Here is a 26,532-nt window from a genome sequence, read left to right as displayed (position 1 = left end):
TTAAGGGCTTTATGTGAACAACTTACGTGAAAGGATTGGTGTGAAAAGTCATATTAAACTTGTCCTCATCAGAAGGAAGGAGTGGGAAATCGCGTGTCAGCTGGCCATGCTCCCAGAATCTCTCCCTATGTTGATGCCTAGGGTTGGTTTAACTAAGTTTGATTGTAATTTTGGGAAAAGCTTTCCAGTCTCCTTAATCATGAGCAACAATTGCTGCTGCCAATTAGGTGGAGCTACCCAGGGTGTTTGCACAGTTTGTTTCAAACAAGAATTAGTTGTCTCTATAAAGCTAAAGGCATTGTTTAACAAATTTTCCTTCTAAGACAAAAAAAAAAAAAAAAAAAAACAAATGGAGAAAATAATGGTGTGTACGCCTTTTCCTAACACAAAGGCAAAAAACAGAAAGTTCCAGCAACACTGTCGTAACTCACCAACTGGCAAACCGGTGTAAATGTCGATGACGAAGCCTGGCCTTTGGCTTCCGCAGAGTGTAGCAAATTCATCTGCAATGATTAAATAAAGATGTGGGGGGCGGATGGGATCAGCAAAGAGCAGTAATTACTTTGTGAGCATTCTTGTAAAGTATTTGTTTGTATTTTGAATAATTTAAAATAAAAAGTAAATCTGAAAATCCCTACCGATGTAACCTTGTCTGTAAGACAAACATCGAAGGAAAATTGGCCTCGCGTTGACATGACAATGAGGGGAAAGTAGAAGTCTGCACATCACATGCCACCCGCTCATATGAGCTGGCCTGTAGGAGTTTGGGTTTCGATGTGGATATTGCTCAGCTCTGAACTCAAACTGGCAAGACTGCCTCTCTCCACTCCACATTAAGAGATCTAAGGTTTGGTGAATCCTTACAAAAAGCATTTCCTCAGTGATTGAGGGAGACCACAGCAAATCTAGCCAAGTTCTTGACATCAGATCTGTCAATGACTAACTTGGGTAAACCAACCAACTTTCACCATTTCTTCCGTTTTGGGGGTTAGATTTCATTTGGTATAGCTCTCTCATATTCTCTCTGTCTCTCTCTCTCCCTTTGTTTCTCTCTGTCTCTCGGTTGCCCAAATTCATTAAACTTGATAGCCAATAAAGGATGAACTAAATGCTATTGGTGGGGTCCCTTCTAACTCTGAGATTCTATAAGTCCAGATCATGACTGTACCTGGTATGATATGGTATCAATCTAAGCTTAAGATGGCCCTTGCCTTATTGGTCACACCTAGGGAAAATTAGTAAAAAATTTCTGGAAGTATTTTAATGAAAATATAGAATGTTATTCTCCTAGTGCTTTATTTCCTTAAACTATGAGTGTCCACTTTCAACAAGTGTAACACCAGCTGACATTGGTCATCCAGAGAAATTACAGAGGCTCCTAAAATATGTGCAGATCTCATAGCTAAGGATAATCCATGGCTGGATTTGGTGAGTATTCAACATAAAGAAGAAATCTTGCATTTTATGTAAGAGCATATAGATTTTAAAACTCATGCAGTCATTTCTGAAAATAAATGTTAGTCTATACCAAGGGTGTCCAAAGTGGTCCCCTGAGGAGTGTGCAATGATCCAATAGGAGAAAAAAGAAAATACTAGGAATTCTATCTATCTCTGGAAAACCTAACCTTTAAAAAAGTTACTTTCATGTATATTTTATATTAGAACAGTTCAAAAATATAATAAAAGCACTTTTTAATATAATTGAAAACAAATTATATACAAATACATATAGACATATACACATATACTTTTACATGAAAACATACACACCAAGTGTGTATAACCCCCAGATTTTTTACCAATCAGGATGTATGATCAAGTTTTAAAGATCATTGTTCCAGACCAGGGGTCAGTAATTTTTTTCTTAAGGGGCAAGAGGGTAAATATTTTAGGATTTGCAGGTGGTATAGTCTCTGTCAAAACTATTAAACTCTACCATGAAAGCAGCCATAGACAATACGTAAATAACTTAGTGTGTCTGTGTTCTAATAAAATTTTATTTACGAGCACCAAAATTTGAAGATCATGTAACTTTCACATCATGAAATAGTATTCTTCTGATTTTTCCCAACCATTTAAAATGTAAAGTCATTCTTAGCTTGCAGGCTATTCAAAAATAGGAGGTGGGCTGGATTTGGCTCATAGGCTCTGGTTTGCCAAACCCTGGTCTAGACACATTTTGCAGGGTAGAGGTAAACCATAATTCTAAGCAGTGGTTATTACATTATTTCTGGAGTAAACAATGGACAGAATGGTATATTTTACTAAAAAATAATTACATGCACTGCCAAGTAATGCCAAACAATAGGCTTAATGGGAATGGGGTAGGATTTCTCCTACAGAATATCTCAATCAATATCTTGCATGAAAATTTCATTTAATCCAAATCATAACACTGGAAAATGATGCCATCATAATATGTAAGATATATATCATATACATACTGTATGATATAAGAACACTGCGTCAAAGTCTTCATTTACTCAAAAAAGATGTAATTTAGACTTTTTTTTTTAAGACAAATAACATTATATAGTTTTTTTCTCTATGAGAATATAAGAAGAAACTTCTCTCAGCTCTCAATATCAAGAAAAGTTGCACTTTAGTGTTGAGATTGCTTTATGGTTATTGAGAATCTTCTACTTGATCGTGCCTTCTTTTTCACATGAGCTACTTGAAAGTTTAGAGCTGAAGTTACCACTCATCTCTGGCAAATGTGTAGGAATTCCTGGCTTAGGTTTTGTGTATTAGCATTGCTTGTCGCTCTAACTTTCTTACTCTTGTTTGCCATTTGCCTTATGCTTATTTCTTATTTTACATTTACATCTTCATAGGCTGCCTTTAATCTTTTTTGGAACAAGACTAGTTTTAAATAAGCAAAAACAATAGGAATTATGGTTCACCTATTTGTCACATTGGTTTGCCTAATCTTTCTTTCTTTATTTTATTTATTTATTTATTTTTATTTATTTATTTATTTTCCAGCTCATTATGGGGGTACAAAAGTTCAGGTTATATATATTGCCCATGCCTCCCCATCCCCCCAAGTCTGAGCTTCAATTGTGTCCCCTAATGTTTCTTTCTAGTCTTTTAGTTAAATGGAGAACCCAACAATGATAACAATGTTTATAGTTTATATTTTTATGATATGCTGAGTGTACAAGCCTGGTTTGTATTAGGGTATAAATTAGCATATTCTGTGACTCAATTTCCAGCTGGAAGGACCAGGATCAACTGTGAATTTAAATATTTGCCTTTGTGAGCCATTTTTTTCTTATGAAGATAAACAATACATTCTTTTCTTCCTTTGCTAAGACTGATTTCCCCCAATAATTCATGGGTAATTTATCAACCTAAATTTTTGGTAATGGTACAACTAAAACTCACCTGTGCTTGGGATGGGACACTGTTCACAGGGCTTATTCCAGGCCCGGCCAATGTTGTAGGAACAACAGCACATCTTTTTGGTCATATTGAACAACAGTTCTCCATCACAAGTCTGGTTGTCAGCATAGTAGTTTCTGTAGCACAAACTTCTTCTCATATCTAAGAGAAAAAAAGGGATTGGTGATACCGTGGGGGAAATCACAACAGATTTCTAAGGGGATACTCAAAGAGAAAGGTTTTTTTGAATTGTATTAATATTACAACTTGATTTTGGTAAGGGCAGAAAAAAACCCGCTCTTACACAACTTTCTAGCCACCTATGCTGCTACAAGTAAAGGGACTTTAGGAAATGTATCCCCTGGTATTTTGTGCCACAGAACTAAGTCATTATGTAGCTGTAGCATTAATAAACTTTAAATGATTCTCTGCCCGGTCTCCTAGTAACAATTCTCCACTGCTATTTGGCGGTAAGTTTCTCATTTCCGACTCATGATGTTTTAATACTGTAGGTCAGTGCTGTAAATATAATTGTATAAAGACACACCCAAAAGTCAAACAAAAGAAGTACTATTAAACTGTTGTTTGGGATTTTCCAACATTGCATTTTAAAGAAAACTCCCAACCACCCACATGAGGTGGAGAAAAAATGCCAGGCTTATAGTTTATAGAGGAGGAAGCTCTTACCAAGACAGTGACAGGATGGCAGCACTCGGCCTGATGACGAGTAACATAACACTAAAGACTAACTGCTGGACTTGGAACTCTTTTCCTCTTTGCATGACTGAGCAAAGCTAGGACTTACCCATGCAATTATTTCCCCCATTCACTTGCATGTAGTCTGGAGGACAAATACAGGTGTAGTTGCCAACAGTGTTGTAACATGTCCCTGGACCACAGATTCCAGGAGTCTCACATTCATTCACATCTGTAATCCGAAGAGAAAGCTGTATGTTAATATGACAACTTCACTCTTTGGAATGGCCTGGTACTCAGTGTCAATGTAAATGTTGACAACAGAGGAGAAAATCCACTGGGCACTTTGAAATCTGGATGAGAAAAAATAGATAGGTAGTTTATCAGTGTTGTGTCTTTGTGCAAATGTGTGCAGTTTTAGGAAAGAAGGTTTTAGGAAAGGAATACTTGTCTTCTTAATGTGGTGGGATATCATATATGATAATAAATCTCCTAATAAATGAGTCCATAACATCCTGAAAGGCATGCAGAGATGGAAATATGGAGAAATTAAAATTTTCAAATATCTTTCAGAAAGATAATTATATACTTCATATGGTCACAAGATCCATGGAAGGATATAATGTATCCTGAAGCCGTCGACAACTGGCTTTGTGACTCTGCATTGGGAAGGCAGCAGGAAAACCCTATTTGCAAGCAAAGGGGTTGATTCTAATCATTGTTTACTTCATGGGTCTTAGAGCTGGGTCATATATACTGTGATGCTCAATGAATACTCAATGAGGTTATCATTGTCTAGGTGACCTAGGAAGCCTTTTGGAGAGCCAGGGGACTGTTTCTTAGGTGGAATACAAGGAGGTCTCTTCACTAACTAGGTGTGTGATTCCTGTACGTAGATGAAAACCACCTCTCTCACCTTGGTCCATGGCCCAAGTGCTCTGAAACCTAAAAGTTTTCAATGTTCTCCACCTTTTCAATGTTCTCCATCCAGTAAAACAGGATGAACAGAGGCCACCACTTACATCACAACAACAAAGGGCCGCCTTCCAAGAGAAGCTCATTTAAATGCGTTAGTACAGATGATACGTGCTGAAGAGTAAGAGGAGAAGCCCAGAGCTGCCCAAATATAGACATTACTGAAATGGGACCTGTGCTACTCTAATAAAAAATGGCTTTTCTGAAGAGCATGGAAAACTCTTTTGTAGGCATAAATGGGCCTATAGCCCAGCATAATAAAACTTCACTTTCCTCAGGGAAAGAGGGAGATTTAGGTCTTATTGGAAATGACATCATTTCAGTAACATTAGTGCAAGCTGCTGCATGTGTGACATATTTGCCTGACTATGTTCATGTTTAGACCATTGTGCTATATTGCTAACTTTCCAGTTTTCCTGATAACTATATGCCGGTTTTTGAAGTCAGTTCTTAATATGTGGAAGAACTTATCATCCTACGGGGGCCATTTACCATCACACACTCGGGTATCTTCGTTCAGGTAGTAACCCGTTGGACAGCGACACTGGAAACTACCAAAGGTGTTGATACATTTCCCTCCCTGGCACAGCCCTGGAAGCTCCTGGCACTCGTCAATATCTATCAAAATGAAAAAAAAAAAAAAAAAATTTCTTCAGTATCGTAAATAAACCCAAGGAAATTCAAAACGTGTGCACTTTAAGATGAAGGAAACAGAATTACCTTCCAATATGACAGTGATTGGATTTGGTCGAAAACCTTCTCCTCCAGGACAAAGAATTTTGTACTCAGCTATTTAAACAAAAAAATTCAAATTGGGTTATTCTGAATCAAAAATTTGTAGAAATAGTCTCCTCAAGAGCAATACTGACATATCTAATGGAAAACATTCATTTTTAGGACTATTTAGCCGTCCCTCTATCTATCTGAAGCAAGTTAATATCTTTGTGTACACCTGTCATTTTCAAGTGGCTTTTACTGTATGTGCCAAATGTCAGGCCACTGTTCTCAGTCTTTGAACCCTACAGCTACTCTCCTGGCCTTATGTGCTTCTGAACTATTTCCATCACCATTCCTTTTTTAAAGATCTTCTTTCCCTTTTTGTTCTCTGACAAACTCCATCTCCATTTTTACGTAGTGTTCAGCCTTACTGCCTATGAATTACAGCCCCCCTTAATGATCTTAATCACCCTGCCTCGAAGACGCTTTCCAAACAGAGCCTTAGGAAAAGCTGTTCTCTCTTGGTTCCCATTCCACTTCTCTCCTCAATGATCTTTCTTGCCCCTCAGTTTCTACCGATGGCAATATTGATTTCCCTGCTTTCCAAGAACAACTTTCTACAATGTCCTTGGATTTCACCCATTGATGTTTTCATCCAAGTATTTCATCCAAAAAAACATTTATTTACATGCCATATACCAGCACTGTGATATATACAGGAACACGTGAATAAGAATGACCCCAATCTGCTGCATCACCCTGGTAAGTATTTATAAGATCAGACCTCTCATAATCATCATCATCTTTCTGAATCTGATAACCCTGTCCTGGATTTCTGAAATTGTATGTATACACACATAAATGTGAGTGTGTATGTGTGTGTGTGTGTGTGTGTGTGTATTTTCCAGTTCTAACTCTGATCTAGGTTGGGAGTACAGTAGACATCTTTGCTTTGCTAATCATTACTAATCTATAGAGCTAACTCCTCCAGTTAAATATCTTGGTTTGCCTCTTTCAATATCAGTTAAAATGAACTGTCCTCCTCTTTTACTTTTTCTCTTCTCTTTCTGCCATCACCCAACCCACTCTTTTTGATTTTTATTCATGCCATACCTTTCTTGAAGGCCCAATTAAAAAATGCACAAAGTCACCACTTTCTCCCAAGCAGAACCAACCTCTCTTTCCTAAGAGAAGAGGGAAGGAGGGGCCAGCTGAGCACTCGCCCCAGTGCTGGGTGCTCAGCGTGAGTGATTTCATTTAATCCCATGAAGTATTTCATGAATGCTAAGTAACTGGCCCAAGGTTACATGGGTGGGTAGCAGTAGAGTCCTAATTTGAACCAGGTATGTTCTTTGTACCAAGCATGGCACTGTGTCTGCTCTTCTTTCTTTTCTTTCTGAGGCCTAGATTGAATTCTAGCTCTTATGCTTGAATCGTATTTTGCCTACATGGCTGTATACTCCTGGAGGGCCACATCTGTCGAATTCATTTTTGCACGCCCAAAGTACCAACTCTAGGTAGTCAACAAATATTTAGAAATGAACAAATGACCCTTCAGCAAGGAAAGAATCAATACCTACCCCAATATACCCTATAAACAGGCGCCACTGACTTTTGCCAAAAAAGCTACACCTGATTCTGAATCATAATGCAAGACCCCACTTAGAAAAATGGGAAGCTTTTTTTTTAAGGAAACATTATTTATATCCTTCAAATTATATTCTAACATTTTCTTTCAGTTCGTATCATAAAAGAATGAAATGATCTTCCATTTCATAGTTGCTTAACTAATTGCTTATCTTTCACCCAGGAACACTGTGAGTCTGTTCTAGAGATTTCAAAAGCAGCCAATAGATGACAAGAGGAGAGATCAATGTGTCCCTGGAAGGTAAGCGATATGGTCTAACTGACCTAGCCTGGAAAATATTTAAAGTGATGCTATCTGTTTTTCACTCAGATAGAAATGAGATCACCTGATTTTTTAGTGAAAGCCAACAGGGGACATTTTCTGACTCCCAGACTGGAAGAGAAGTCCCTCAACAGGGCTGAGAGGACTGGTCTGCCCTCCATGATCTAAGAGTAGAGGCCAGTGGCAGCTCCCTCCTTCTGTGGCTTCCCTTCTGTGGATCTAGAAAGGAGACCTGGCTTGAATTGGAATAATAAAAAACAGGAGGATGTCCACTTACATGTGTTCACTGGAGGGCACAGCTCGCAAGGAGTACCCCAGGCTTTCCCCAGGGAACAGCAGCAGGAGGCCTTGGAAACACCAACTCCAATTTCATTGCTACAGGCTGTATCTCCATTGTCTCCTCGCGGTCGAATATCCAAATAGCAATTTCCGGAGCGGGTATCTGTTTCCCATACAAAAACAAAACAGTGTCAGGCGGGTTCTTTCTTCTAGAGGGTTGAAAATTCAAACCCGTGTCAGAAACTGTTCAAAAGCCATAATTTACGTTACTAAGGAACTAAGAAAAGTGCCCACAGATATTATACAGTACTGGGTATTTTCCTATAGAAAAGGTATCTGAAAGTATAAACCAGATTTAGGAAATGTCTAAATTTCTATGTTATTACTTCTGCAAAACTTGACAATGGAATGTTCAATGCTGCTTTCAAAATCATAAGCAATAGGCTTCTCTGAAAAGTTTTTAAGATCTTACCAACACAGCCGACTCGGGTTGGATTCAGCTCAAAATCGGGTGGGCAATCACAGGTATAGCTGCCTGGGGTGTTGATGCAGTTCCCACTGATACACGTGGTTGGATCCAGACATTCGTTAACATCTACAACCAAACAACAAGCGGCAGAATGATCACCTGAGCCGGCACAGGACAGGCATCACCGTAACATGGCGGTACTAAACCAAGGGCTCCAAACAAGAATTTTTAAGTTACAACTTATACCTAGAAATGCAGTCTTCTACTTCTGAAATAAAACCCCTCAGAAAGGAAATATGTCATAGTCTTTGGTCTTTTTCCTCGGGCATACATTTACCATTCAAATTTGTTATCAGGATAAAATATAACTTTAGAACTAGGAAAAAATATTCCAGTCAAGGTAACCGAAGGCAAAACACTGCTGTGACCTGGGTCAACCAAAGCTTCAGACACAGGTTTTAAGAAAATATATTTAATCCGTGTGGCTTGTTATTTAGTCAAATTAGAGCAAGATGTCCCAGGAATCCTCAGGAGCAGGCGGCTTTTGCTGCTCCCCGCCCCCCAACACACACACACGCATGAGGCTTAGCATGTTTCTTCAAGCAGGCAAAGAGTCGCTCTCCTGTTATCCATGCTGCGTTGAAGATTTCCCTCTCAGTTTCTGTTCCAAAACTATGTACAGAATTCCAGATATGTAGGACATGGGTTTTTGGCAAATTCCAAACTGTACAATCCTTTTGTCTGTTTTGAACACTTGTAAAATACTCCAGAGTGGACAAATGGATTCTGAGAGGAAGGACAGGAGAATGGGTACCACACCTCCTCCTCAGGTCCAACCCTCCCGCGGGTTCCACCCCAGATGATGCTTTTGTTCAAATCGCATGTGAACTTGGACGCACAGGGCCAGACTGACAGAAATGAGGTCAGACAGAATGAAGCCAATAGTAATCTGAAGCACTGAGGAGAGGATATGGCCCAGGAGAGGTGACTTCCTGAGGCAAGTAGAGGCCCAGCTGGGTGTCATAACAATGTTTAGGAAAAGCAAGGGACGAGTGTGTGGCTGGGGAGGAATACTCCAGCCCAGAGCATTTGCAGGGAGGTGTCGGTGGCCCTCATCTGGAGAGCCACTGAGCTGTGGCTTGTTTAGGTGGCTGAAAAGACCAGATTTTTTTTTTAATTCGGAGCTGATACAGAATGGAACTTGTTTCCTCCGTATCCTTGAGCAGATGGGTGGACTAGGATGGAGAACTGCAAATGGCTTTCAACGTCTTAACTCAGTGCCAAAGAAAACTGAGTGGCAGTCTGCTGGGCACAGCTTTTCTAATTTTTTTTTTCTTAACATTCTCTGAAAGTCCCTTGCTTGACAAGAAGATGATTTATACACCAGACATGGGTGGCTGAGCTCTACGTCCCAGGTGCTCTCGTGAGCACTGGCAGGGCAGGGCGGGAAGGAGTGGGTACGCAATGGAAAAGTAGGAGGAGAAAACCCATGATCCCAGGACGGGACTTCCAAAAGGAAACTCTCTGAAAATGTACCCAAGGAGAAAAGGAAACGGCTGGGAAGCCATACAGCTGGAGAACCCCTGGAACATTCCCCTGTAGCCACAAGCTCAATTCTAAGGCTAAAAACGCTGCTCCTTCAACTGCCCTCGACCCTTTCCTCTGCATCCTCACATCCAATCAGTTCCAGGTCTGAGAAAATGTATTCTGTGATTCCTAATATTTCACCTCTGCTTTTCTTGGTCTCTGTGGGCTACCCTTGTGTGGTCCCAGTGAGGCTCCAACAGCCGGGACCCCTGGGACCCCTGGGACCCCTGGGAGCAGATTTGAATGCAAACGGATGTCTTACCCGTGCAGTTCCCGCCACTTCTGTCCAGTTCATAGCCTATCTCACACTCACAGCGGAACAGCCCGGGAAGGTTGTGGCAAGTTCCGAAGACACAGATGTTTGGAAGGGAGCACTCATCGATATCTTGGGGGAGGGAGAAAAAAGGGGAGAAGTTAAATTTGTGTTTTTCTAAAAATAACCTGCATGATATAATCAGGTAACTGATATAAGTATTAAGAAAACAAAGACTACATGACATCAATCTAGATTCTTCTCCTATAGACTTTTTCATGATTTGTGATGCACAGGGAAGTCCTGTGGGTGATAGAATACGTTTCCTCAGTCCCTATTACCTGCCAAGCAGTGGGCAAAGCACTCTGTAGGCATGAAACTCATCTATGATGTTTCACATAGGTCCACATCACTTTTGTGAAGTAAGAGCCAAACGAGCCACCTTAGACTAATTTCTTTGTGTTTTTTTTAAATCTATATATTCATTGTTTTTATTGTGAGTTAAAAATTTAAGAACCACTAGGTGTTTGTGGTAACTTTCATAATTAGTTTTCTAGTTTCCCGTTCTCTAGTACCACGGTGTGTGTTTGCTATGCCTCTTCAGGCCTCTGTACCTGCCTCATGTGAACATTCTGCTTGTGCAGTTGACACGTGGACACATTTTCAGGCTTGAGACTAGCTTTAAATAGCCATGACCACTCTGCCAGCAATGATTTATATTAAGAACAAACAAACAAACAAAACCTTCCCTTATAGCAATGAGAGAAGCGAAACTTTCACCGCAACTATTTTTGTTACCAGAGGTGGCACGGTACCTGTTTTCTTTGGATATCCAGAGTAACAAAAGTAAACAAGGCATTTGACACATGATCAAGAGTATAATCTGGTTTCTTGCCTCAGAGGAGTTTTATATCAAACTCTGCATATTTAATATAAACTGTGTAAAGAACACCCAATGGTTTCATAACAAAGAGAAGTATTTACATAGAAATACATAAGGGAGTTAGTATACATGTCATAGCTTAAGACTGATTCTGAGTTCGTGTCTTGTTAACAAGGAACAACTATTAGCTAATACATTAATCAGGGTCTTGTTTAAACTTCTACTGACAATCATTATCATTTGTTTATTTCTACTGAAATCTTCTTAGTTCATTGTAGTCATTAATTCTTTTCAATGAAAGAGACTGTGCTTAAATTTGATAAGTATGGGTAAAGAGAAGAATCTTGTGTTTCCTAATGGGATTCATACTTGGGCAACAAGTTCCCAAGACTCTTCCTGTCCCAACAACCAATGCTTATCAGAAAGACAAAGCCTTAAGCTGAGAGACACCATGACATGTGGCATTATCCCAAGGGGTCTCCTACTGAACAAATTTATAAAAAGATTGCTCCATGTTCATATATGTTAGATATTTAGAGAACATTGTGAGGCGTACCCTGGACGTTATTCTACATATAGACAAGACCATTTGCTCTGCTGTTATTTTAAAGCCTTTATTTCTAGAAACCAAACCACAGCAGAGCTTAAAAACTGTTTTTCCTTATTTAAAGATAATCCTCCAAGAGGACATCATCAGGGGCCCTGCACCTTGAGTTCTTTTCCCCATCGGCAGGGACAAAAGGGTTCATTGAGTTAACCACACTTGGTTACCCTCCCTCATCCATGTCCCATGGGTGTGCCCTTGCAGGTCCTCTGGCCAAGGCTGGATGTGCAGCCTGTGGCCAGAGCACTGACTTGTTCTTTGCACAAAGAGAAATGGTCTAGCTGGAGACCTAACCTCTCCACAAACCGAACTGACCAGCGTAGATGTGAAGCCAGAACACACCTCGGTTTAAAAAAAAAAAAAAAAAAAGCATCAGGAATGTTTAAATAACCTAATCTCATCAAGCCCTGCGAGGCTCCCAGCAGCTTTGCCATCGGTCAGTTACCTTCACAGGCTTTCCCGTCGGCGCTAGGCACGAAGCCCATGTCGCATTCACAGCGGTACCCTCCGGGGGCGTTGAGGCACTGGCCGTTGCCACAGAGATTCAGATTCTCAGAGCACTCATCGAGGTCTACAGTCAGAAGAAACAGAAGCTACGTTACCCTCCCTCGGTTTGCAGCTTTCCAATCCCTCAGGTCTGACAATTTTTATAATGTCAACTTCCCAAGTATAGCAGTATTTCACCGTAACTTCTATCTGACAAATTTAAACTCATTTGTTTTTCTCTTTTAAATGCTAATGTTGAACATGCGATGAACGTGGGGCTCAGATTCAGAATCCTGAATGCTAAATTACCCCCAGTGATGTAAAATGATTAACAAACCAAAGGAATCATTCAAACGAAGGCCTTTTCAAGAAAGGCCATCCACGTGGAGGGCATATGCATGACAGGAAATGACATGTCGTGGTTTGTGCCTATTTCTCACGTTCCAGGCTTACCTCAGATGGGTAGCAGAACTAGAACGGCAACTACAGAGGAGACCAAAAATTCCCATCTGCTTAGTCCCTATCTAGTTTCCGTAATGATCACAGACATTAAATATCAAACACATGAACCATTCATGCCTAATACATGAAATTTGAATGTATTCTCAAAAGTAATGGGAGATTTATGGTGACAAAACATCCCTGAGTTAGGCAGAAATGACTTCATCTATGATAAAACTTTCAACGAGTTAAGAATAACTTCAGGTTTAGGACTTAATTGGCCTTAGCTTCTTTAGTTCTTAAGTGACTTCGTATGAGCAAAGTGCTCAGAATAAATTAATGTATCAAGTTATATAAGTAGCTATGCTATTTAATAGCCAATGAGTAAGGGACCTCACTATTTTATTTAATCACAAAGCCCTGATATAGTTAGTGCTATGTATACATGCACATGTATTTGTGTAATGTACATAATCACATCTCTAATCATATGTTTAAATATATGTAGCAGTTTATTTTAATTCTATGACTGTTAATTAGAGCCAAAAAGAAAATTTTATCAATATATTGTAAAACTAGAAGTGAGTGAATTCCTTAAAAAGCAGTTATGAAATTCTTACTTATACCAATATGGAATATTGACAATGGCTATTCAGAGAAATATTAATATCTGCTGTTCTCCTAATCCAGAATATTGGATCCTTTTTCTTACATAGCTTTTTGCAGCAAGCTTATCCTTGTGTTTGGTGTGGAAAACAAGTAATTGGTGAGAAATAGGCACAAAAATATAAAGGCTAAGGCATATATTAATAAAAAAAGTGTGACTTGTATTAAACAAATGACATTATATACAGTGATACAGATGTGTATATTATATATATATATATATATGCACATAGAGAGAGAGAGAAAGAGAGAGAGAGTGAGAGTGTTAGCTTCTGAGGTCTCCCTAATTCCGAAATGACCTGGTTCCAAATTTTTATTCCACAGGGATCTAGTCTCAAATAACTAATCTTTTCTCTTAACTGACCCAGCCTTCAAAAAAGAATTGACGGTCTGAGAAATGTGGAACACCTTGCTTCTCTGACTGATGTAATTTACACGGTCGTTTCCAGCGTGAACCTACCTGTACAAGTGAAGCCATCACCTGTGTATCCTTCCTTACAGAGACAGCGGTAAGACCCCATGGTATTCTTGCAGTCTGCATGCTGGCTGCACATATGGGTTCCATTGGAGCATTCATCCAAATCTTAAGGAAAAAGGTTATATCATTACTAACAGAAAGTGTGGCACTTAAAATCAATACTACACAAATGAAATTTCACTTTGCAGAATTAATATCATATTTATAACCTATGTAGTTCATGATAAGCAATCTCTGTCATTTTCCAACTCACCAGTGCACTTAACACCATCTCCAATCCACCCGGGACTGCAGCTGCATTTGAAGCTTCCTGCTGTGTTGGTACATACAGCATGTCTGCCACAGTTGTGCGCTCCAATTTCACATTCATTGATGTCTGGAAAAATAACCAGCAGTTTAGAAAAAACTTTAGTGCGAATGCCTATTTGGTCTTTAAAATAACTTAGCAATAATCAAAAGATGACTTACCTTCACACTTCTCACAGTATAGTATAGATTGGTTTAGCATCCACATATAAACTCTATACATACTGAACAGTGTTAAATTTTAATTTAAAAAGACAGGACAATATGGTGGTACTTGCTATAATTAACTCTAATTATTTTCCATATTTTAATGTCAGAGTCCAGTTACTGCAAAGCAAAATGAACCTCGTTACAGCTGAAGACCATAAAAAGTGAGTGTCTAATGTTCTGTGGTATTAACACTCGTGGTCATATGTTTCCATTACCAATATTTTTAATAAGTCAACTATAGAGTAGTCATGCACACTGTTTTCATATCTTATATAGGCAAAGTAATACAGTGTTGTAGGCATATTAGAAAACCTTTGAATCATATTCTACATGTTAAATATACTTTAATCTTAAACTTAAGACAGTGATATTTAATTATGCTTTATTTCTATAAAAGCTTTACTTTAGGTATTGCTAATTCAAGCATTTGCAGAAAATGTTCCTTAAGGCAGTATGTGAACCATCTTTTCCCTACCTTCTTAGAGTCCTAGTGCATTGGAGTGCCAAGCTTTCTCATGTATTTCACATAAAACTAAAGTCAATCCAGTGGAGATTTTGTTGGATTATAAGGAGTATCAGATTAGGGTCACATTACTAAAAGACTCCAAATTCTACAAAATTCTCCATTCTCTAAAATTTCATTCCAAATTTAGCCAAGATAGGCACTATAAAACTGTTATAGAAAAGAATATAAAGTATGAAGTGAAAGATGTTTGGTTTCCTGAAAGCAAGTATTATATAATGGGTTACCCTTATAATCAACTTTGTCATAAACTGAGAGTAAGAACTCATAGCTTTGATTCTATAACTATGTGGAAACCAATATCTAACACAAAATTTAGGTCAAGAAGGACAATTTGGACATACAAAATGTTGCAAGAATTTCCAGTGATCACTTGAATAGTGGCATGAAAAAGAAACTGGGCAAGTGATTCATGTTTACCCTTTTGTTTACTTAAGCAGCCCAATTAAATAATTTCAAAGTGTTTGGAAACATGCTGTTTGCCAAATATTCCATCTGAAGTTCTGAAATGGTTCTGGGATCTTTGGCTTCTTCATAACTTCTACAGCAAACATAAAATAAAACAATGATAGATTTCTCCTACAAAAAACTTGTAATAGCACTAATACTCATAAAATGGAAACAGGCCTGGAAGAATGTCCTTGCAATCAAAACGTCTTGTATAGTTGAATTTTAAAGTAACCTTGGCAGCCACACGAACCTATGGAGTTATTGTGGCAGGTCAAGAGAGGCACATGGCTTCAGACTTGTGATCGGGGAGCTGTAGCCAACTGAATAATTGAGCATGGCACATTCCAAGGAAATGAGGAGGAAGGCCAGCCCTGGGATAATAGTGGTAAGTAGGCACGGGAACTCAAGAAAGTAAGCCTTCCCAAACCTAACAGATTCTGCAGAACTTTTACAGGTGTCCCTAAGCAGGACCATGGACACATCTTTCTTCTTCAGATAATCTCTCCCCTCAGAGGTAATGACACAAACCACCACTTTTGTGGAGTCCTGCCTTAATTTCTCTCTCTTATTTGGCATGATCTCTGACAAATCATCTTAGGTGGAAAAAATGAGCTTCGATTGTGTAAGTATTGAAGCCTCCAGACGTTAGAGAGCCAGGTGGAAAGAACCCAGAATTCCACTTTCCCAACACTCAGTTTCTCCGAGGACACAGAGATCGGGCCCCAGTCAGTGAGGGGCAGAGCCAGGACACCCTGGAACTCAGTTTCCCTGTCTGCTGACTGGTACTCTTTCCCTTGGGCCACAGCTGCCTAATTGAGCTCGTTTCCTGAGTCACATCAGGACTTTATTCTGTCTTGCTTTATACAGTTCTCAACGTATTGGTGAATATTAACAGACATAGAAATATTCACTAATCTCTTCTACTAAATACAATTTTTAGAGATGATTATAATCTATTAATCTGGTAATTCTGTAATCTTTTTCTTTTCAATTTTCTAATGTCCAAAGTTATCCTTACTTTCATATGGTTTTCACATTCCATATTTAATCTTGCAATTAAGAAAATTACCCCATTTCTTTTAAAAGGAGCATCTCCCTCCTTTTTTAAAACCACCAATAATAATGCTAATGTAAATTTCTAATTCAAGAAAATATTTTCAATTTTACTGCAATGCTTTCAAGGTGAAAAGAATCTGTATTTGCAAGAGGCTATAGTGTATCATGGGCTTTGGGGTCCTAGGAGAGAGTAAATCAGGACCCCATATTCAATTCTCCACTTTGGGAATATTTGTGTAAGTCACTATCTCAATGCTTCATACTCTCAGTATGTAACAAGTGAATTAGAAAGACTTAAAGTGGTCATAAAGTGTAAAGGGATCTCTGAATAAAAGGTTTTTGCACATGGCTGTATGTGCATACATGCACCAACCATTATGCATTAATCGTTTCCGTGGCAGACTTGGGCCTAGGACTGTAATTCATTATAAAAACAAACAGAAGGGGAAACTGAGCCATAAGGAAAATAAGCAAATAAAAACACTGTCTTGAAACACTCTTCAATAATATGAAGGAAATATAGTACACGCTTGCCAAGAACATCTCTTTCTGTACAAATGTTCTCTTTCCCTCACAAGTTTGCTCCAGACAGAAAATTCCTTTTTAAGATTAAGAATAGGCATAAGCCAAGAAAAGCAAAGAAATTCAAATTTAAGGCTGACACTGCAACCTCCTTAACCCCACCAAGCCTCCATCAAGGAGACTCAAAAGTCCTTTCTGAAGGCCAAGAGTGTGTTCTGAGCAGACCCCATGCTTAAGCTCTGGGTATGTCCCACGCAAGTCTGCCATCCAAGTATGTATGGGCTTGTGCTCTGAGCTGCGATGGCCTCCTCTTACAATCATGCAGGGAGAGGCTGTATCGCCCACACAAACACCTGACTTCCCTGCCATCTGGGCTTCCGTCACGTGGATCCTAATCTGGCAGAACTGGCACACGGCAGAAACTCCTCGATTAGGCATGGAGGAAGAGGGCGTTACAGTGAATGGGGAGACCAAACGTGAAGGCTACTTGGATTTCTTAATTTGGATCCCAATTTGAGCCAAGACTATTAACTGAACACCCATGGAGTTTTCACAGGCTGACAGCCAGTGGAGGAGAATTAGCAGTGATAAGAAACTGGAAGGAAATGAACACAAATTCTCACTACTACTGGTGGTTGAAATACATGATTCTCTGCCATGGACTAAGACCCATCAGAAACATTTCTCGTGTGAAAGGAATCCTATAGTTTAAGAAATGGAATTATCCAGAAACCCTGCTATTTTAACTGAACACAATTCAGATTTTATTCTTCTTAATGCTATGCTTTATTCACTAAGTGAGCACACAGTGGGAAGGAAGGTCTTACAAATTAGCTTGTGAAAGCCAGGGCCCAGCGAGGATGGCATACAACAGGGACTTATTTTTTCTTCTTCCAATGTGTTGCTTAATTATAATTATGTAGAGTAAGCAGCAGAAGCTTTACATTTTGTCACATAAAAATTATACTCCAATCCACATAAGCCAAGGATAGAAGAGCTGTGTTCTGGGTTTCAAGCAAATGTACATTTTCTCTCCATTAAATCGAACATTCCTCTCAGCAATACCCACAATTTGGACAAAGCTTAAGGAGTAAAAAGAAAGCCTTAGCATCTGTGTGGGCTGAGAATGTAAGTCAGTGGGTGGATTCTGAACATTGCTAAAGTGATTGGGGTAAAAAAACATGTTTATTTGTTAAAATGGAAACAATCAGTAATGACAGGGAGCTGAAATATTTAGACAAAACTGTAATGGAGCCCAGAGGACATTTTTTTTTTTAGTTCTCATGAAACAAAGTTGTTCCTTATGAAATAGCATACATATTTTTATAATTCTTTTACTGGGTACTCATTTAAAAAAATCTATCTATCTAAATAAATAAGTGGATTCATTTCTTTTATCTATTATCAAAACACAGTTCCAGGTCTGTTCTTGCTATTTTTTGTTGTGTGGTTTGCTTATCCAATTAGACAAGATATATATCTCTATTTACATTAGTTGCCTGGAACATTACAAACATTTGCCTTTAATGTGATCATCACCAAGGTAACCTGATGGTATTCTAAGTTGTGAATGACACTAATTTTAAATTAAAAGCAGGCTAAAAGTGCCCTAGTAACATAGGTTTAAAAAAATATTTTGGCCTAGATTTTTAAAAACTTGTTTTTAAATGTACCAAACTTTCTGCTTGTTTAAGTCATTTCCAATCAAATGTGATACTCTTGATTTTTAATAACCGTATTTACAGAGGATCTCTTTTTCTTCTCTCTCTAATGCAGCTCCTCCTTCCATAGGTCAGGGCTGTGTTACTTACCCGAGGGGAACATTTGAGTAACTGCAGAACACCCTGGTGATTTGTTCAAGACCATGAAACAGTGAAAGAACTAGGAATATAATTCAGGGTACTACTCCTTTAGATGAAAATATCACACACCATGCTACTGTGATATCAAAAGGATATGAAACTCTAGTCTTCCTACAGTGCTAGCTGGATTTTATAAAATTGAAAAATCATTTTAGGCTGCAATTTAAAATAATGGAGGGAGATACTGGCCTTGGGAAAGGATTCAGTGTTTCTGTGACTTCCAATCTACGTTTCTGTTCATGTGATTTACTAAAAGGCTACTGTTCTTCATGTAATCTAATGCATAGTGAACAGCTCTTGCCACCACAGTCTCAGTATCTGTGCAAATTCAATTGTGAAAAATAAGGCTTTCAGTATATAGAGTAAGATTTTCCTTCTGTAAACTGATTTTAAGCATGTAACAGTAAATAGCAGAATTGAATTTTTGCTAGAAGTGGTATTTCATTAAAATGGCCTTTACACACAATATGTCTGTGACTCATTTAATATAACAATAGCTGCTATTTATTGACCAGCACCATTCCAAGGGTGTTACATACGTTATACCTCATTTACCTAAAACTATATTATTATAGCATGGAAATTTAAGCTTTCTTCATGGTAAGAGGTCTAAAATAATCAGCTGCTGCACATGCCCCAGTTAGCTGGAATTTGGAGCATGGAATTCTAGAGACCCTCTTTCTTATAGGGAATGAAGACTGTCCCATGAGATTAATTTTTCCCTTCATAAGCATCACTGCCTCTGGGTTGAATTTCAGGGAGCTCAGCTTAGCCAAACAATGGTCTTATAATCAATTAGGTAAAACATAATATAGAATTATCCTACCTTCTTCTTCCTTACTGCCAGACCACCAACTCTTATCAAGTCCTATATTTATGCTGGAATCTAAAAATAAAGCTTGAACCTATAGAGATACAGAACTAAGCACCATTTGTACCTGAGAAGCTACATGGGGAGTTGGGAGTTTAAACACTGTGTTGTTTTTCAGAATAGACCCCCAGCCAGGCTTCATGTGCAGAATAGCATAGAGAGCAAGAAAACATTCCAGCTTCATGCTTCTTTTCATACATTAGCTAGGTCCTGTTATTTTTGAAGCAACAGTAATAGTACTTCCCTTATCTTTTTTATCAATTAATTTGAAACTTAGAATTATTGGCCAGTTTGAAAAATATTAGTAATAAATGTATGTTGGTCTTTTTTTGAAATATGTTGATATAATTAAGAGGAAAATCTGGACATTTACCATATTGCCAATCTGCAAATATTTTAATGTTTAGGTCACAAGGGCTTGCCAAACTGGCTTTTGGAATTAAAATCTGTTATTTGTAAAGAAATCATACAGTTACCTAATTCAAGCTCACCCTGGTGTACATTATGTTTTAAATTATGTTATATGCCATGATCTGTTACATTAATATAAGTAACTATAGTAAAACTTTATTATATCATTCCATGTACTTAATATCATTGTCTTATATTTGAAAATACCAACTAAACACTTATAAAACAATGTCATTACCACAGAGTAATTTCTTCTCCTTCTCCTTCTTCTTCTATTTAATAAGACAATCTCCTACAAACATTGTGAAGATATTTTCTCATATGCTATTGGTATTAGATAAACTAAATTGCAAATGGGTCAATTATCACTTCATAATATGGATTTGCTAAATCCCACGAATAAAAACTTTTTTTGACTAATGCAACTTAACACATCAAAAGCACTCTGATTTAGGGAACTGGAAGATTGGTGAGAATTGATGAAATATATGAATTATAGGATGTGTTTCTTTAAAGAGTAATTTGTTATAAAACTTTAAATGAAGTTTTGGCAAAGGAGGTTATTGGGAAAGGCTTTCTTTAATAAAGGAATATGAATGTTTGGTAATTAGCATGTTCACAACTTTGATATGAAAATTTGATTTTAATATTATGAAAATGTGTTATTTTTAGTGTTAATTTATTCAATATGCCTTTTTTCACAGGCATATTGGTTAAAGAAAAAAGCAGGTTAAAGAAAAAACTCTAACTTGGATCCAATATAAAGTACGACAAACTTCAAAGAGGTGGAAGCAAAATTATAAATAATGTTATGCAAAGTGCTTTATGATGCAGTTAAAATGTTAATAGTTTTAAAACTTTTATTAATCTATAATTATGATACTAGTTGCTAAACCACTTAATATTTTATTGTTCAATTTGAAAAAACACACCTGTACAGCCAGTTTTTCCTTTTTTGCCAGAATAGCCCATATCACAGTGGCAGATAAATGAGCCTTTAGTGTTTTCACAGGTTCCACTGAGGCAGATGTTTGGATTCAGGTCACATTCATTGACATCTGTAAAAAAAAAAAATAGATGTTATTAATACATGTAACTGTTTGATATCATTGAGTAATCTTTCCCTGAAGTACAATAACTATGACAAATAAATTAGAAACAGTAAAATGCTTTTATTCAGAAAAAATATCAATATTATATTTAAGGAGGCCAATTCACATTTGCTTTGTATATTGCCAGATACTCACAAAGACGGCCTTTTATCTGGCCCACAAGCAGTGGGTCACGTACTGAAATAAACTGATTGACTCCAGGCAGAGTCTAGAGCTTGTTTATGTGGCAGTCTAGAAAACTCTCTAAAACAGCATACTTTGTGGCAGGATGAAAATTTTAATTCACTCTGCAAAATGCTAACAATTTCGTTTTCATATTTTGAAAGAAAGGATAGATGAACTGGTAGTCTCAGTGCAAGCAGTTACAAACTTCACTTCTTTCCCAAATTAAAAATTATTTTTTATGACATTCATTTTAAACTCTAGGACTTCACAAATTTTCAGTAAAAGTTCTCAGAAGATAAATGTGATAAAAATATAAATAGAATCAATTCTAGACTCTTGCTTCTGGCGAAGCTGGACTAACAAGGATTGAAATGATTTTCAAGTGTGAAACAACTAAAAGAAAGGACAATAGATATAAAAAAATAGTTTTCTAGACATTGGACATGAGGCAAAAAAAAAAAGACAGTGATCCCTGAGAGAAAGAAAACAAAGTAGGTGAGTTCTACAATTGCCCCAGATTACTGAGTAGAGGGAGTTTTATGCCTGTGGCATAGGGAGGGTGATGCCAAATGGAACCAGGCAGTGTCCCTAAGTTGAGGGGATGAATCTGGAAGTCCTTAAAGGCCAAGGTGGCTAGAGTTCACAGGGCAGAGTAAAGGACAGAAGAGAGCTGCATAGAGCAAAAGAGCTCTAGAGCTCTGCTGAGGGTCTTCCTCAGTATTCAGACAAGTAGTGATCAACACATTTGTGCAAGGAAACAAACTACTTGAGGCTGGGGAAAGCACTACCCAAAAGAATTAGAGGGAACAATCCTCAAAGTTCACAGAAGGCCTGGAATTGTGCCTGTCCCCACCAGCCAGACTGGAAAACCTCATAATTCACAGAGAATTGGGTAGAATATCCAGAAGGATCTGTCTCAGCAATGGAGCAAAATTAGCCCTAGACTAACTGCTGCTTAAAAGCTTAAAAGCAAGACTTTGAAAGGGATCAATCTGTTTCCAAGTAATTTAACTGTATTCCAAAACAAAGCTCAAAAATATTTCTAGGAATACAAAAATATCTACACCTAGTAAGGCAAAATTTATAATATCCGGCATCCAATAAAAAATTACCAGACATTCAATGAAGCGGGAAAATATTACTCGTAATGAGGAAGAAACTCAATTTATTGAAATAACCCCCAACTAACACAGATGATAGAATTGGTAGATAAGGACATTAAAATAGTTATTATAACTGTAGTCCATGTGTTCAAAAAACTAGAGGAATGATTAAACTTATTAAGAAGAGACACGGAAGACAGGCAAATAGACCCAAATGAAACTTTTATAAAGATGAAAACTACAACATCTGAGATGAAAAGTACACTGGATAGTATTAAAGGCAGATTAGATATTACAGAAGAAAAGTTTAACAAATTTTAAGGCATAGCAAAAGAAACTATCCAAAACAAATATGATCAGTTCTAGAGTTTACTGCATTCTTGTCAGAGATAAATTTTGCTTGCCTTTAGTCAAGCATTTTAAAAGCCTAAACTCTAGTCACAGCAGAAGGGTTAAGGGGACAGAAATAATGGATAGACATAAAAGAAAAGTTGATCTGGAGTTGACCGATGGTCAGCTCAGTCCACATAACATATATGACAAGAGCATCATATCACAGACACAAGAAAGTTGCTCTGTGAATCCTGGCTTTAAAATATGGTACTATGCCCCTAAATATTCTTACTTGTTCATGGAATCCATCTTTTAACTACTCAAACTAACCTTTATGTAATTCACAATGCTTGTGAATAACCAGACAATGAGACAAGATGAAAAATTCTGCCTTATTCGCTTACCTACACAAGTCTTCATGTCTTCAGATGCCATGAATCCATCATAACACAAGCACCTGTACTCGCCAGGTATATTTGTACACTGACCGCCATCACAGATATTGGGATTATCTTCACACTCATCGATGTCTGCAAAGAATAAAACCAACAACCACATGTTGTTGATATTGGTTCCATTATTCAGTAAGAAAACATTAACTGACCCAAGTTACCCAACTGACTCAAATAAACTCAACATACTAACTCTCAAATCCAAATGAATCTTTACATAAATTATACCATTGTGTTATTCTCAGTAAAAAAGGAGAGAACCATTTTTAAGATTCATAATATACTGTACAAGGACAGTGATCTGTTTAAATGTCTATCACTGAATTAAAAATTTTATCTCTTATTGAATTTATCATACAAAAATGATTATGAATCTTATTTTTCTTGTTGTCAAATTATAAATGCCTAAGGTCTATCATCTGTTTTACTGATATTTTAAGGTGAAAATTGCTTGAAATAAAAATATCTACTTAGTTGCACTTTTAGTAATAATATTTATTTTTAACAATTAATTTTCATAGCCAAATTTATAGCTAGAGTTTTTTTAGGGAAATTTTTCTAGGTCAGATAAAATAATTTTGGTTCCTAAGGCCAAATTCTCTTCTTAACCTAATCCAGAATCAAAATCTACATTAACCCACTTCATTTCTCATCTCTAGCTGGCCTCACGGCTCTGCTAGCTCAGGGTGATACAACAGGAAGTGTAAATTAGAGCAGTGGTTCTCAAACTTTAGCATGCATCCCAACCTTTTGGACAGCTTGTGAAAACATGAATTACTGAGGTCCACCCCAGTAGTTTCTGATTCAGTAGATCTGGGATGGTGCCTGAGGTTTTGCATTTTTAACAAGTTCTCAGGTGATGCTAATGTTGTCATGTAAGGCATATACCTGGAGTAGCACTGAATTAGGCCAAAAGATCAAACTCTTTAAAATTCTGATCAATGAAGGATAACATATTTTATGTTCCATTTATTATTATGTGCCAGGTACTATGCTAAGTTCTGTAAATACTCTTTCACATGGGTGAGCTGAATTCCATTTTATAGATAAGGATTCTGCTGCTAAGTATCCTGATAAAGGACATGAAGTTAAAATATGTGTCAAGCAAAGATCTGAACCCAAGTTGGTCTGACTCCAAACTGGGCCCAGAACCACTCTACTTAGGGAACTGTTATTGAGAAATTTCAACACAAGGCTAAAACCTACTCACCAGTGCATGATCTCTGGTCAGGCATTAGTGCGAATCCTGGTTGACAACTACATTCATAGCTGCCTTCAGAGTTTGTGCAGAAGGTTTCACAACCACCATTCATTATGCTGCATTCATCAATATCTGAAAGAAATGAAATTAATATCACCTTCTGGTATGGTTTGAATGTCTGTCCCCTCCAAAACTCATGTTGAGATTTAATTGCCACTGTAACAGTAGTAAAAGATGGGACCTTTACGAGGTAATTAGGCCATGAGGCCTCCACCCTTTATAAAAGGACAAGTTCAGCCCCCTCTTGCTCTCTTTCACCTTCTCACCTCCCACCCCAGGCTACTGTAGCAAAAAGGCCCATGCCAGATGCTAGCACCTTGATATTGGATTCCCCAGCTTCCAGAACTGTGAGCCAATACATTTCTGTTCATTATAAATTGCCCAGTCTCTGGTATTCTGTTATGCCTCACAACAATGGGCTAAGACAGCCTCCTCTGTGTTTATGAGCATGGCATATGTTTAAGGTTTCCAAGCATCAGTCAGGGAAAAGGGGAAAAAAAGTCACCCAGGGCAACTGGAAGTCACTGTTTGATTCCTTTAACAAATATTAACTACACACCTACCATGAGAATCTAATAGTGAATGAGACAGACACTATCTCTGCCTTTATAATGATTACTCTGCAGCCTGAGAGACAGACAATCAATTGTATGATACATGATGTGTGCCCCTTGCATTGCAGAAGTACTTGGTCCTGGGAGAACATATCCCAGTCACGATAATGGACATATGGGTGAGATTCTCTTGGTAACAGATTCCGTTAAAAACTTGAAATTCGGCATGATTTGCTGAGGTTCCAATCCTTCGCAAGAACCTGAGTTGGAGTTCTGAGTTGTCCTGGGCCATGTTTCAGAAGAATTTGGGCTGATTTATGGTTTTGGGTGGAAACCATGTAAGACTTGGCAGTTCCACATGGTATAAACCCCAAACCAGGCAAAACCTGGCAGATTTCACATTTCACTTTGACTTGGGGCACAATAAAGCCACAGGGTTTTCTGTGCCACTCTTCGCAGCACAGCTAAACCTACAGAGGGCCAACCACAGAGCAAAATGCTTGTCCCACAAAAACCCATCTCTAAGGAGTGCCAGACGTGGCCTCTCTTTCGATGTAAGATATGAACATTCCATGGTCTTCTTTCCAACAGTTATTCTTTGAAATCTTTTAGCTGATCTAAACCACTTAAGGGGCAGAAATTCCCTGCTATGCTTTTTTGTCTTTTCCACGGCACTCACTGTGTTTAGTTTATTTCAGGTGGTTAGTTACCACTTGCTGATTTGCCAGGCAGCAAATGAGCATCGAGTTAGTCATCACTTAGCATGTACATAAACAAAGCACATGCCACTGTCCACTATTCAAAACAGCATGGCTCAAATAATACTTATTAGAGCTACAACATCCTACGTACTTCACTTAACTGGTTCTTCAAATAGATAAGGGAGGTGAGACCCAAAGATTATCAGTCACCATAAAAAGAATTTTACTTACAGGGAAACAAGAAAGATCAAGTAAAAGTAAACAGTGGTGAAAACAGAACTCAAGAGTCCATTGCTTGAGTGTTTTTAGAAAGAGACTAAATAAAATGAAATAAAGCAAAATAAAATATAGAACTTACCAACACAAAACAGCCTGTCGGGGGTTGAATGGTAGCCGGGGTTGCAGGCACACTGATATTTCCCTATGAGGTTCACGCAGCGGCCGTTGGGGCAGAGGTGTGCGCTCAGTTCACACTCGTTGATGTCTGTTGAGAAAATAAGAAGAGCAAACATGCAAACGTCAGCTTCTGACTCTGGCGGAGATGTGGGTCAAACGACGGACCACAGAGAGGTGGTGTGAAAATCTTGCTCCTTACCAATACACGCAGAGATGTTGGGGGACAGCTGATGACCAGATGGGCACTCGCAGCGGAAACTTCCCTCCGTGTTTAGGCAAACGCCTCCTCGGCATAGGAGAGGATCTCTCTGACATTCGTCGATATCTGCAAAATGGAAATGACTGTGCTGGAGATGGTGGCAGTGTCCTGATCCCCTTTACTGGGCAGAGCACCAACCCCTAGTTGCTGCATGTCCT

The 26,532-nt window shown here is 38.2% G+C and overlaps 1 protein-coding gene across 1 annotated transcript in view; it reads right to left on the bottom strand.

Annotated features, from left to right (window-relative positions):
* Window positions 1–26,532, bottom strand: part of FBN1 (fibrillin 1) — a 229,089-nt gene that overhangs the window by 48,478 nt on the left and 154,079 nt on the right. Inside the window, exons 28-43 of the mRNA XM_069483916.1 lie at window positions 26,315–26,440; window positions 26,078–26,203; window positions 24,414–24,536; window positions 23,156–23,281; window positions 20,971–21,096; window positions 14,081–14,203; window positions 13,810–13,932; window positions 12,202–12,327; window positions 10,279–10,401; window positions 8,433–8,555; window positions 7,959–8,123; window positions 5,776–5,844; window positions 5,548–5,673; window positions 4,190–4,312; window positions 3,388–3,546; window positions 432–503 (exon numbers count right to left, since the gene is read on the bottom strand). Of these exons, the coding sequence (XP_069340017.1) occupies window positions 432–503; window positions 3,388–3,546; window positions 4,190–4,312; window positions 5,548–5,673; window positions 5,776–5,844; window positions 7,959–8,123; window positions 8,433–8,555; window positions 10,279–10,401; window positions 12,202–12,327; window positions 13,810–13,932; window positions 14,081–14,203; window positions 20,971–21,096; window positions 23,156–23,281; window positions 24,414–24,536; window positions 26,078–26,203; window positions 26,315–26,440 (1,959 nt within the window). The remainder of the gene's footprint in view (window positions 1–431; window positions 504–3,387; window positions 3,547–4,189; window positions 4,313–5,547; window positions 5,674–5,775; window positions 5,845–7,958; window positions 8,124–8,432; window positions 8,556–10,278; window positions 10,402–12,201; window positions 12,328–13,809; window positions 13,933–14,080; window positions 14,204–20,970; window positions 21,097–23,155; window positions 23,282–24,413; window positions 24,537–26,077; window positions 26,204–26,314; window positions 26,441–26,532) is intronic.

Source organism: Eulemur rufifrons, chromosome 2 (genome assembly GCF_041146395.1).
Source record: "Eulemur rufifrons isolate Redbay chromosome 2, OSU_ERuf_1, whole genome shotgun sequence".
In the NCBI taxonomy this organism is placed as follows: domain Eukaryota; kingdom Metazoa; phylum Chordata; class Mammalia; order Primates; family Lemuridae; genus Eulemur; species Eulemur rufifrons.
This window is presented reverse-complemented; position numbering and strand designations above follow the sequence as displayed.